General features: G+C 41.0%; 1 protein-coding gene across 3 annotated transcripts in view; it reads right to left on the reverse strand.

Annotated features, from left to right (window-relative positions):
• The window catches only part of SPG11 (SPG11 vesicle trafficking associated, spatacsin), a 78,150-nt gene that overhangs the window by 31,502 nt on the left and 32,344 nt on the right, over nt 1-14,304 (reverse strand). For all 3 annotated transcript variants that reach the window (XM_036736449.1, XM_036736450.1, XM_036736451.1), the window contains 4 exons: nt 12,925-13,070; nt 11,700-11,861; nt 10,304-10,370; nt 4,652-4,817 (listed from right to left, as the gene is read on the reverse strand). In XM_036736449.1, the coding sequence (XP_036592344.1) occupies nt 4,652-4,817; nt 10,304-10,370; nt 11,700-11,861; nt 12,925-13,070 (541 nt within the window). The remainder of the gene's footprint in view (nt 1-4,651; nt 4,818-10,303; nt 10,371-11,699; nt 11,862-12,924; nt 13,071-14,304) is intronic.

Genomic DNA, 14,304 nt, shown 5'->3' on the forward strand with positions numbered 1-14,304 from the left:
CCCCTTTTGGGGTTTTCTTGGCAAAGATAGTGGAGTGGTTAGCCTTTTCACAGATGAGGACACTGAGACAAACAGGGTTAAATGACTTGCCCAGGGTCACACAGCTAGTGAATGTCTGAGACTTGACTTGAACTCATGAAGATGTGTCTTTCTGACTCCAGGCCTAGCACTCTAGCAACTTTACCAACCAGCTGCCAGCCATAAGGACAAAGTAAGAATATTTGGTCTTTAGCATTTTGCCCACTTCATTTCCTTGCCAATGTCTTCTGAATGTCTTAAAGAGCTCCTCTACACCCAACAGTCTGTCATCCCTTCCTTCCCCAAAAGCAGAAACAAGAGTCAACACCCTCATATGCAGAGACTGAAAGGTTGCTGATCATGTATGTATGCTACAGCCACAAAGAAGAAAGACACTAAAGTCTACTAGGAAGTTTATTTCAAAAGTAATTTTCTTTTTTCTTTTATTTTTAATTTAATATACTTAGTTTTCAGCATTGATTTTCACAAGAGTTTGAATTACAACTTTTCTCCCCATTTCTGCCCTCCTCCCCACTCCAAGATGGTATACATTCTGGTTGCCCTGTTCCCCAGTCCGCCCTCCCTTCTGTCACCCCACTCCCCTCCCATCCCCTTTTCCCTTCCTTTCTTGTAGGGTAAGATAAATTTCTACGCCCCATTGCCTGGGTATCTTATTTTCTAGTTGCATGCAAAAACTTTTTTTTGTTGTTTTTGAACATCTGTTTTTAAAACTCCGAGTTCCAAATTCTCTCCCCTCTTCCCTCCCCACCCACCCTCCCTAAGAAGTCAAGCAATTCAACATAGGCAACATGCGTATCATTATGTATAACCCTTCCACAATACTCATGTTGTGAAAGACTAACTATATTTTGCTCCTTCCTAACCTATTCCCCTTTATCCAATTTTCTCCCTTGACCCTGTCCCTTTTCGAAGTGTTTGTTTTTGATTACCTCCACCCCCATCTGCCCTCCCTTCTATCATCCCCCCCTTTTTTTTAGCTTCTTCCTCCTTCTTTCCTGTGGGGTAAGATCCCCAATTGCGTATGTATGGTATTCCCTCCTCAGGTCAAATCTGATGAGAGCAAGATTCACTCATTCCCCCTTACCTGCCTTCTCTTCTCTTCCTACAGAACTGCTTTTTCCTGCCACTTTTGTGCGAGATAATCTACCCCATTCTATCTTTCCCTATCTCCCTCTCTCAATATATTCCTCTCTCATCCCTTAATCTGACTTAATCTGATTTTATTTCTTTTAGATATCTTCCCTTCATATTCAACTCACCCTGTGCCCTCTGTCTATATATACATATATATATATGTATGTGTATATATATATACACATATACATATACATACATATTCCTTTCAGTTACTATGATACTGAGGTCTCATGAATCATACTTGTCATCTTTCCATGTAGGAATGTCAACAAAACAGTTCAACTTTAGTAAGTCCCTTGCAATTTCCTTTTCTTGTTCTTTTTCTTGATTACCTTTTCATGCTTCTCTTGATTCTTGTGTTTGAAAACCAAATTTTCTATTCAGCTCTGGTCTTTTCACTGAGAAAGCTTGAAAGTCCTCTATTTTATTGAAAGTCTGTATTTTGCCTTGGAGCATGATACTCAGTTTTGCTGGGTAGGTAATTCTTGGTTTTAATTCTAGTTCCATTGACCTCCAGAATATCGTATTCCAAGCCCTTCGGTCCCTTAATGTGGAAGCTGCCAGATCCTGTATTATCCTGATTATTTTTCCACAATATTCAAATTGTTTCTTTCTGGCTGCTTGCAGTATTTTCTCCTTGATCTGGGAGCTCTGGAATTTGGCAACAATATTCCTAGGAGATTTCTTTTTGGGATCTATTTGAGGAGGCAATCGGTGGATTCTTTCAATTTCTATTTTGCCCTCTGGCTCTAGAATATCAGGGCAGTTCTCCTTGATAATTTCTTGAAAGATGATATCTAGGCTCTTTTTTTAATCACAGCTTTCAGGTAGTCCAATAATTTTTAAATTATCTCTCCTGGATCTATTTTCCAGGTCAGTGGTTTTTTCCAATGAGATATTTCACATTGTCTTCCACTTTTTCATTCCTTTGGTTCTGTTTTATAATATCTTGATTTCTCATAAAGTCACTAGCTTCCACTTGCTCCAATCTCATTTTTAAGGTAGTATTTTCTTCAGTGGTCTTTTGGACCTTCTTTTCCATTTGGCTAATTCTGCCTTTCAAGGCATTCTTTTCCTCATTGGCTTTTTGGAGCTCTTTTGCCATTTGAGTTAGTCTATTTTTTAAAGTGTTGTTTTCTTCAGTATTTTTTTTTCAGTATTTTTTTGGGTCTCCTTTAGCAAGTCATTGACTTGTTTTTCATGGTTTTCTCACATCACTCTCACTTCTCTTCCCAATTTTTCCTCTACTTCTCTAACTTGCTTTTCCAACTCCTTTTTGAGCTCTTCCATGGCTTGAGACCAGTTCATGTTTTTCTTGGAGGCTTTTGTTGTAGGCTCTTTGACTTTGTTGACTTCTTCTGGCTGTCTGTTTTGGTCTTCTTTGTCACCAAAGAAAGATTCCCAAGTCTGAGACTGAATCTGGGTGCGTTTTCGTTGCCTGGCCATGTTCCCAGCCAACTTACTTGACCCTTGAGTTTTTCGTCAGGGTATGACTGCTTATAGAGCAAAGAGTACTTTGTTCCAATCTTGAGGGGATGCACCGTTGATTTCAGAGCTATTTCTATATAGCCAGCTCTGCCACACCAGCACTCCTCCTTCCTCAAGAACCACCAACCCGGACCTCACGCAAATCTTGGGCAGGCTCTGCCCTCTTGCTCTGATCCGCCACTTAATTCCTCCCACCATGTGGGCCTGGGGCCGGAAGTAACTGCAGCTGTAGTTCTGTAGCTGCACCTCCACTGGGGCGGTGGCCAAACCTCGAACTCTGTCCCCCGAAGCTTTTCTCACTAACCTTCTCTGTTGTCTTTGGTGTTTGTGGGTTGAGAAGTCTGGTAACTGCCACAGCTCACTGATTCAGCGTGCTAGGGCCTGTCCTGCCCGGCTCCTGGTCTGGTTGGTCCTGCTGCCTCCCACGCTGAGCTCTGCTTCCCTCCACTCCATACGCAATAGACCTCATCCAGCAACCATTCAGGCTGTCCTGGGCTAGATCCCTGCTTCCCTCTGCTATTTTGTGGGTTCTGTAGTTCTAGAATTTGTTCAGAGCCATTTTTTTATAGGTTTTTGGAGGGACATGGTGGGGAGCTCACACAAGTCTCTGCTTTCCAGCCGCCATCTTGGCTCCACCCCTCCATTCTAATATTGACTTGTTTTTCATGGGTTTCTTGCATCCTTCTCATTTCTCTTCCCAATTTTTCCTCTACTTCTCTAACTTGCTCTTCTAAATCCTTTTTGAGCTCTTTCATGGCCTGAGACCCGTTCATGTTTTTCTTGGAGGCTTTTGTTGTAGGCTCTTTGACTTTGCTGACTTCTTCTGGCTGTATGTTTTGGTTTTCTTTGTCACCAAAGAAAGATTCCACAGTCTGAGACTGAATCTGGGTGCGTTTTCGCTGCCTGGCCATGTTCCCAGCCAACTTACTTGACCCTTGAGTTTTTTAGCAGGGTATGACTGCTTGTAGAGTTCAGAGTACTATGTTCCAAGCTTGGGGGGATGCGCCAGCTCTGCCACACCAGCACTCCTCCTTCCCCAAGAACCCCCAACCCAGACTGGACTTAGATCTTCAGCAGGTTCTGCACTCCTGCTCTGATCTGCCACTTAATTCCTCCCACCAGGTGGGCCTGGGGCTGGAAGCAACTGCAACTGTAGTTCTGTAGCTGCCCCACCTCCGCTGCCCCTGGGGCAGTGGCTGAACCACGAATTCCTTCCACTCCCCAGCAGCTTTTCCCACTAACCTTCTCTGTTGTCTTTGGTGTTTGTGGGTTGAGAAGTCTGGTAACTGCTGCAGCTCAGTGATTCAGGGTGCTAGGGCCCGCTCCGCCCGGCTCCTGGTCTGGTTGGTCTGCACCGCCCATGCTGGGCTCTGCTCCGCTCAGCTCCACTCCCAGCTCCGTGCAGGATAGACCTCACCCAGAGACCATCCAGGCTGTCCTGGGCTAGAGCCCTGCTTCCCTCTGCTATTTTGTGGGTTCTGAAGTTCTTCTCTGTTGTCTTTGGTGTTTGTGGGTTGAGAAGTCGCAACTGCCACAGGTCACTGATTCAGGGTGCTAGGGCACGCTCCGCCTGGCTCCTGGTCTGGTTGGTCCACGCGGCCCATGCTGGGCTCTGCTCCGCTCTCAGCTCCGTGTGTGAAAGACCTCGCCCAGCAACCATCCAGGCTGTCCTGGGCTGGAGCCCTGCTTCCCTCTGCTATTTTGTGGGTTCTTCAGTTCTAGAATTGGTTCAGAGCCATTTTTTATAGGTTTTTGGAGGGACTTGGCGGGGAGCTCACGCTAGTCCCTGCTTTCCAGTCGCCATCTTGGCTCCGCCCCCAAAAGTAATTTTCTATAGCGTCCTGTAATTATCTCCAGACAATACTCCGAATTTTATGCTACATAGATATGAACCTCAAAATCTGGAAGCTTCATGTTCCACTGTAATCCCCCTTAATAACTCTTGACATTTAACAGCCTCACTTCCTATTACTTTTTAAATACTCACAATTGCTTTGGAGACTTGCTCTTGACTAATTCCTGAACGAGGAAAGTACCAAATGCAAATGATGGTCGTCCATGACGTAAATAATAAGCAAAATTCAGACGTTCCTTTATAGCATATTTGTTTACCAGGTCAGGGCTAGAGAAATGAGGAAGATCACTTGAGGTATCTGAAAAAAATGAGAAAAATCATTAAAGCTAATAAATCCTCACTTGAAAGGAGCAATTATCTTGGAAGAACAGAATGTTAATATCTCACTTTTTTTTTTTCCATGTTTTGTCAAATATTTAAACTACTGACCCAGATCTCTGTCTACTAGGGATAAGCATCTTACAAACAGTGACTTTAACTTTTCTTAGCTAAGTTTCTATCCTAGGATCTTGGGATGATATTTTTTCACAATACAATAGGCTTTGTTACAGGACCTCAAAATACAGTCATCTTCAGACTACAACTAAAATTTTAAATTCATTTTTAAAATATCAACTTTACTATAATATTCTATTTTCTTATGAAGACTCATGGCTTAGGAAGACTGGCTCCGATTCATGCCTTCAAGTTGTCGATAAAATGAGACGATGGTGGTTCAGCAAAATAAAATGCTCCAAAGAAGCCAATCCCCAATGAACTTCCCAAAGCCTAAGCCTATTTCCTGTAACTAGGCATGTACCAGCTGAAGTTAGGTATAGAATGGTATCTTATAAAGAGGCCATTTAACTCCATAGTAACCATGTCCTGAACTCCTGGTCAAATCCAACATCTTGATACGTACTCAGAAATGTATAGGTAATCACAACAAATGTCAAGAAGAACGAGAGATTATCTGTCTTTGTGCTCTATCCCATAATAAGGATGCTGCCAGACAGACATCAAGAATGGCTTCAAATTCTAGGAGGGGGTAGAAGAGAGCAGCAGAGAGTAGCTCACTGTGGACAAACAGCAAAGAAAAGTGGATCAGAGAGAAGAGAGCAGCAGAGGATCCCAGTTTAGCAAAGAAAGCATGATCCCAATGACATGCTCAAGAGGTCCTCAATGGCTCTACAACAGCAGAAGCACAAGTTGCTCCAATTAGCTGGATATGAATTCTCATGTGTTCCTTATGTTTGCATCACCTACACATGCTCCCTAGTCACATATGTTCCCTACACATGGACCCCCAGGCATGTTCTCTGATCACAAGTCTCCCTGCATGTGTCTTTGACCTCAGTAGGGATGTGATAACTTGCAGCAGTGTATCCCTTGTTTATATAGGAGGGGATAATATTTCTTGTCACTCATTTTACTATATGCGATTAACTGAGTTTGTTTTGGAAAAAAAAAGGGTAGGTTCAAATAAATATTTGCATAAGTAAATAGTAGTTTACATTTTATAACAATTTAAATTTTACAAAATGCTTTCCTCACAACAATACTGAGTTTAGTGGTCCAAATATAATTATCCCTATTTTATAGATGAAGATACTGGGGATGAGAAGGGTTAAATGACTTATCCAGGGGTACAAAGCTGAACAAGAAGATTACAAAGAAAGAGCTAACAGAGGGAGTTCCAATCTCTGTACTCATACTATGACATCATTAATCATATCCAGGCCATATGCTAATGTGAAGTCTCAGTTATCATAACTGAGTAACCTAAAATAGTAAAGCCAGAAATATAGGTATATATGTATGTATGTGCACTTGAGCACACACGCACACACATCTAGGCAGAGAAGAAAGACTTTTCAGGGAACAAATAACAACGAACACAGCCTGGAAGCAGCAACAAGATAAAAACTATGCTTGGTGCCACATAAACGATCAGCTTACCAATAAGAAAGAGAACTTTGTGTGAGAAGGCTGAAGGAGTATGGAGAGGAAGTTTTGTTTTGTTTGTCCTTTGCTCTCAAAGAGGACCATGACATCAAGGAGATGATGACATGACTTGCAGTTGACTTTGATTTGAGTGAGGGAGGGCTGTGCAAGGTCACCAGCCTCACTTTCTCCTCCAGAGCCATCTGGGTCGTGGCCAGATAATCATCAGGATGACTGGAGATGGCCCAGCATGGAAAGGAAGTATGAGAACTATGAAAGAGAAAGGGAACAAAGGGAGACGAAAGAAAAAGTAGAAAGTGGAGTAAAAAGAGTACAGCCATCACTGAAGGCAGAGAATAGAAGCCGCTGTCTGATGGGAGTGGAAACAAGAAGAAAGCTGTGGCCTTAGAAGCAAAGACCCCTCTCACAGCAGCATATCTGTTCAATGGTAGGAATGTCAGAAGCCCCAGAGACTGATGCCAGGCCAACCAGAGAACCATGGCTTTGGCGTCTGGAGGTCATGGCTTCCTAGGTCATGCCACATCACATAGAACAGGCACGTCAATAAAGAGTTTATCATTCTCGTTTGGGAAGTAAAAGGGAGAAGACAGAGGAAAACGCACACAAGTTCACTGCCAACCTAAGTCCTAACATCACTGTGACCCAGTCCACGTGTCAGCTTATAAGTCTCAAAAACTAGCTATATGATAGGGAACACAATGAAATAGGAATCCGAACTTTCTCTAAGAAAGAGGACAGAAGGTTTGCATATCTCTAACTCAATGTTCCCTGAAAGGCAAAAGATTATAATCAAAGGTATCAGACTGAGCCCTATGTACTTTCTGACAGGCATATCCAGCACAACACACATATTGTAGGAGCAAAGAATTTTAGAAATGGAACTTAAGAGATAATCTAGCTTAATTTTACAGATAAAGAACCTGAAGCTCTAAAGGAAGAAGTGACTTGCCCATAATCACAAAGCCAGTAAGTAGAGGAGCTTCTGCAATAATTCTGAAGAAAGACATTTGTGCAGCTATACACATACTTTGCTTTTATTAGAAACATACAAATGATTTCCTCTCCTGTTAAATGAGAGGAATCCTCTTCATAACGAAGATAGAGGAGCTAGCTAGCATTTAGATGGTGCCTTGAGGTTTACAAAGCACCTGACGTAAGTTATCCCCTTTGATCCTCACAACAGCACTGGCAGGTAGATGCCATTTTTATCAGTTCTCTCCATTTTGCAGTTTACAAAGGCTGAGAGAAGTTAAATGACTTGTCCATGGGTCATACACAGGTAGTAAGAGTCTTGAGCTAGGATTCAAACTCAGATCTTCCTGACTCCAAGGCCACTGCTCTACCCAGGATGCCACCCAGATGAACTCGAAAACCCCCTCCAGCTCTAAATCTGGCTCCCATGACCAAGGAACACACTAGGAACTTTAAAAGAGGTCCAAGGTAGCTCCTAGGATCTCTAGCCTTTTAACCCTCTGATCCAACATCATATGCATCTGTAACTATAGTGACATACACACAGCTCAGTATGATAACTAATGTTTATACTGAGAACCATAAGTAATAAGGAACAGACCGAGCTAAATGATGGTCAGTGTACTCTGTTATTCCTCCACAGGGTATGGAAGTGACTCTAGGCTCTAGAAGGCTATGCTAGTGACACACATGCCTTGGGTGGTCCTACTAGGATGGAAAGCCTTCAAAAGGTGAGTCTGGTGACAGACTACATATTGATCATCTAAAATCTAGGCTAGCTAACTCTAAGAAGGTGAATCAGAAGGTTGGTCCCAGGGAATGAATGATTTTCCTGGTCACAGCAACTCACGAAGATCATCTACTCAGGCACTGAGGTACTTAATCTGCATCAGAGAAAGGAGTACATAACTTAATGAAACCACTTATATTTTGAAATATTGATATGTTTTGTTTAGTAAGGTAATAAATCTCATAATAATGTTATAGATTTGCATCAACATATGATTCAATAAACAGCATTTCAGTTATGTAGAAATCCCAGTTTTTTGGAGATTTTATAGGCAGTATAGGCTAGTGGAAGAGGAACCGGCCTTGGAGCTAGGAGTACTTGAAGACAAGGTTCCCCTCAAACACAGACTGACTGTGTAAACTCTGGGCCAGTCATTTAATTTCCAAGTGTACCGGTCAACTGCCTACAAATGCAAAGTATGGAGAAGGTGCTGACTTGCACTGGGAGAGGGAGTTCTCTCCACCACTGAAGTCACAGGTCCAGGCCTCGTTCTCGTCCTCCATGCTGTCTGATAATTGATTGGTTACTGTATTCAGTTTGTACAGATGCACTGAGGGCAGCCTAACTAAGGGTTAACTTGAAGCCTCCAGTATTTGGTAATACATGGGTGATACCGTGGAAAGAGCACTGGACAGGGGAATCAAGAATCCAAGGTTCTACTACTCATGAGGTGGATATCCTGGGCAAGTCACTTAAATCCTCAAGGCCTCAATGTCTTCTTTTGTAACAAGAAGGAAAGCAAGAAAAACCTGTGTGAGCCAAAACTAGGACAGGCACAAACGGGATCTTAAGCAACAACGACGAACCTCATTTGGTGCATAGGATTTTGTGCGTGCCCTACACTTGCCACAGCAGGCAGAGGTGGGGTTATCTTTTTGCTGTTACAAAGTCAGATGAGCTCCATTATCTCAAACTAAGACTGACTCTAACATGAGACTGTAAGTTTCTTGAGTGCAAAAGCCACATCTTATTTATTTTTGTACCTCTCAGAATCTAATAAGGGTTTTAAATAGAGCAGATACTCAATAAGTATCTGATGAATTAAGGTAGCTGAAGGGAGTAGGAGATGGATGATTGGAGTAGAGTCTATCACCTCATTCCTAATCCCATTTCCCTAATACTTGTGGGCCTAGAAGACACACTGCCATCATCTTCTGGAAAAACCTGATTTTGGGATTTGTCAGTTGGATCATTAAGTATTTACATTGGGGTTGGGGATGTGTCTGAGGGTGGGAAGACAGTCCACTCTCAATTTGTAAACAGCCTTTTGACTTTAGCCTGGAAGGCAGGAATCCTGTACTCCCGGCTTATCTCTGCCAATAGCTCAGTGTACTCTGGGGAAGTCACTTAACTTCTGTTAAGCTTTGGGAGCAGGGACAATTTTATTTTTGCCTTTAGATCTCCAGTGCTTTGCATGAGATAGCTGCTTAATAAACGTTTGTTGAATTTGTTGAACTGGGCCCCAGTGTCCTTATCTATAGTATGAGGGGGGCTAACTAGCACCAACAATCTATTCTAGCACTAACAGACTATGACTCTGTATTTTAAAAAATGGAACACACTAACAATAGGAGAAAAGGAAAAAATAACAGAAGAAAAGGAGAAATAGAAGAGTAGAATTCAGGGAATCCCCAGGAAAAGGAAAAGTTTTTATGGCCTAAGGGAAATTCCACTCTCTACATCCCCTGATCTTCACAGATGAAAGAGACCTTTTTCTTCTCAAATGTTTCTACTGCCCCTTGACTAAACTGTTCATTTGCCCCATCACGTTCTTCCACCTCATATCATATGTAGCTATTTGCAAGCTTTATTTCCTCTATTTCAGTCTCCTGAGAGTAGGGCTACGCTGCTTTTCATCTTTTATCCAGCGGACCTAGACCATAAGGGCTTGCAGACAGTAGGTACTGAATGTTTTCACAACTCAGTCAACTGTAGGATATTTCTATAGGACTGAACTGCTTCTTGGGAAAAAAACTCCCGGAAAATTAGGATGGGCTTTACAGAAAATCACCTTAGAATTAATCACACCAGAATATGTCTGAATGCTTCTAAAGCAAGGGCTGCCTGTATTAACTTACCTGCAATGGCAAGAGTATTGGTGGCCTGCCAGCCAAACAGCCTGGTGGGATCAAAGGGAGACAAAGACTAAAATGGAGACAAATGGACAAATGAGAAAAAGGTAAAAATAAACAAGTTCCAAAACAACAAACACAACATTTTATTACAGAGCTGCTTCTCTAATACTAGAGTAATTTAAAACTCTTCCCTAGGGGAGCTTTAACAGTTTTTTAGCCATTACCAGTATTTTACTTTTCAATACTATTTCATCCAATAGCACATAAGCTCCTCAAGAGGCAGGAATTAGTTGGTTTCTTTTTTTTGTCAAATGTGAGTGCTCAGTGCCTCATACAAACTAGGCACTTAATGTCTGTGGAACTGATTTCAAGGGAATGAATTTAGGAACTGAAACACTAAGGCAAGAGACATCTAATTCTCAAAGAAAGCAATCGAATTATTATGATTTCTTAATGGAAGGTAGTTCAAAAAACAGCCTTAAACACATTTTTATTTTATTTTTATAACCAAGTGATGAAAATTCCCCTTCCCAAAATACAGATTTATCATACTGCAGCTCTGTCTGTGAGAGGCAGGCATAATCATAATATAAAACTGGGCTTTAGAGATGTTGCTGGGTGGATCATGCAAGGGAATTAATAAGACTGAGAAATATGACCACAACAGGTATGCAAGCTAAGTTGCCAAGATGTGTGATAAAGAGGTGCTGGATGGAGGACAAGAGAAAAAGAGAAAAGAAAGCTGTCTGAGAAACAGGGTAAAAACATAGAGAAATGTCACCAAGGCCAGATGGTGCAATAAAAAAGTGAAGTAACAGCTAATCTAGAAAATGTATGAGAGTGAGAAGTAGCTTCTGAGGGAAATTTATACAGGAAGATTGAAAAGACTGACCTACAGAAGGGGAATTTGAAAAAGAAACCAGGGGAGCAAAGAATGACACTCTGAGGCTACAGAACAAATAGCTTTGATCTGAAACCAAAGTGTGGACCTGGGTGAAGGGAGTAAGCCAGCAAATGGGAGAACGAAACAGGGACATCGCCTGTGAAAGCCTATATATTAAACCAAATCAACCTATTTTAAGCAGAGAGCCTCTATACCAATAACTTACCCAAGATGTATACAGTTTCCTAGATTTCTCACACTGTAGCAAAAAACAATTTTTGTTCCCTAACTAGTTCAAAGGGCATGTGGCCAGCTACAGACACAGTGAAACAAGGGGTACCAGAGAAAAATAGAGGAAAAAGGTCATGGTCCTAAGAATCTGATCAAAAGAGCGGAAAGGCCTACTTCCTTAAATAACAACTATAGAAAACCACCTGCAACAGAATGATGGGGAATATCTTAATTAAGCTGGGTTTGCCATTGGCCATGAAGGGACAGGCTATTATAATTACATACCTGAAGAAGGTGATAGAGAGTAATATCATGGGGCAGGATACTAGGGACAGTGTACTGTGGAAACAGTGCAGCTCTGAGCTTGGGGTAAGGAGTTAAGGCCATCTTTAGTAGCTGGGGATCCACCTTCCCCAAAGAGGTTTCCCCTTCTTCTTTTTGAACAACCTAAGTATAAATGAAAACAAATAATGGTATCTGCATTACCACCCCTTCCTTCCTTTATTAAAACCTTCAAATAGCTTTTTCTCAGAATTCCTGTGAAACAATCTTAGTTTAGAAACCAACATTAGAGTACACTAGGGAGGCAATACAACATGGTGAAAATAGCAAAAGGCTGCAATCAGGAGACCTGGTTCCAAACCAAGATCTGCCATTAACTAGTTGTGCAGCCTTGGGCCAGTCATGTAACCTCTTTCTGAGTGATGGTTACCTCACCTATAAAATGAAGAGATGTCCATCATTTTAAGTTCAACAATTCTTTACTATGACTTTGATTTCTGACAGGTAGAAAAGTCAAAAATGAAAAAATAAGTGATTGATGCTACAGAAAGGCAGTCTGGCCCTGGGAACAGAGAGCCAGCCTTGGAATCAGAAAGGCCTGGGTTCAAGTGCTACCTCTGACACAAACTAACCGTGAGACCCTGAGCAAGTCACTTAACTTCAGACATCTCTCAGATTTTAAAGTACAGATGTTATCAATTTATATCCGTGTAGAAGCAAACAAACGAAAAAGACCCTGTAGCTAAATAACCAAATAAATAACTCATGTAAAATTTAGGCAAAATTCAGAATTTTTGATGTTTTAACAATGTAAAAGTTTTCTCCAGCTACTCACCATTTCCACAAAGTAGACTGGGTAAATTCCCTTTAGGTCATTAACCAGTTTCCAAAAGTAACAGTTAATGTGGTTCCCCATTCCCCACACATAAACTAACCACACAAAAAGTACCAGTTAACTCTCAAGCCACAAGGCTTAAAAACAGATTATTAGAAAACAAAATAAAGGAAAAGAAAAATTACCAAATAACATACATTATCTCTTTCAATCTAGAGAAAAATGAAATTAGAAAACAAATTTACCAAATTTTGTTATATGTAACCTGTAAAGATACTTAAAAATCTGTGTATTAGAGTTTTTTCATTCTACTGGGGACCAGAGAAGCCAAGATATTTTTATTAGACTTAAGCTTGTTCTCAGTATGCACTGGTGACAATGATATCCAATTACCTGGCTGAGGCCTCCAGGAGCATATACTATTGTAGCAAGGGCCAAGAGAGTATGTCCTTCCAAGAGCATACTGCTCACACTGGCTTGGTTACTGGGAATCAGAATCTGAGCATTAGCGAGACTGGCCTGAAAAATCAGTTTGGGATCTGAAAAGAAAGAACATGTTTTTCTCTTTAAGAAGCAACTATCTTGGCAACAATGACAAAAGATGTTAACAGCCAATGCTGAAAGGGTCGTGGAAAGATAAGCACGCTAGTGTTGTGTATTGTCGGCAGAGCTATGAATCAGTACAACCATTCTGGAAAGCAATTTAGAATTATGCAAATAAAGTGACTAAAATGTCCATCCCATACCCTTTGACCCAGAGATGCTACTATGAGATATGTGTTTCCAGGAAATCACTGATACACACTTTTAGCAGCACTTTTTCTGTAGCAAAGAACTAGAAACCAAGTACATGCCCGTCGCTTAGGGGGTAGCTAAACAAATTGTGGTATATAAATACAACGGAATATTACTGTGCTATAAGAAAAAAATGAATATAAAGACTATGAAAGATTTAAATGAATTGATGCTGAGTGAAGTAAGCCGAGCCAAGAAAACAACACACACAAATGTGCATATCTGCATACACACAAACAATATAAACAGAACAACAACTGCAAAATAAGCAAAAGTGATGGCTGCAAACTTACAAAGAATAAGTCAACATGGCCCCCAAAGAAGAGATATGAGAAGTCACCTCTTTGCAAAGGTGAGAGGTTGAGAGATGTGGAATACTGCCTAAGCTTTCAGGTTTTTTTAATGCAGTGATTCAATGTTTTACAATCGGAATGTTTTACAACCTTGGGGTTAAAAAAATAAAGAAAATGCCAAGTACCACCACCCCTGTATTAAAGCAATACAAAATGTTTTTTCTTCTTTATTTTTTTTTGGAGGGGGGAAGGCAGGGCAATTGGGGTTAAGTGACTTTTCCAAGGTCACACAGCTAGTAAATGTGTCAAGTATCTGAGGTCACATTTGAACTCAGGTCCTCCTTACTCCAGAGCCAGTGTTCTACTCACTGTGCCACCTAGCTGCCCCTCTTTCTCTATTTCTTTTAAAAAATATTCTTTGTTATATGGCTCTCCAGGAGGTGGGAAGAGAAGGGCTACATTTTGCTTTATATTTTTACCTAAATCCTAATCTGAAATAGTTTCTTCTTTGAAAAAAAAAATGTCTTGCTATCTTCTGTTTTTAAGTTGCTTGAATTTAAAAACAAAACGTGTCACTAAAAACTATTTTCTTAAAAAGGAACTATCCTAAACTAGGAATTAATTGAACGTAATTTTTAAAAAGCAAAATGATAAAAAAAAAAACCTATTTCAGTGCAGGAAACTC

This window comes from Trichosurus vulpecula, chromosome 8 (assembly GCF_011100635.1).
Source record: "Trichosurus vulpecula isolate mTriVul1 chromosome 8, mTriVul1.pri, whole genome shotgun sequence".
Lineage (NCBI taxonomy): Eukaryota > Metazoa > Chordata > Mammalia > Diprotodontia > Phalangeridae > Trichosurus > Trichosurus vulpecula.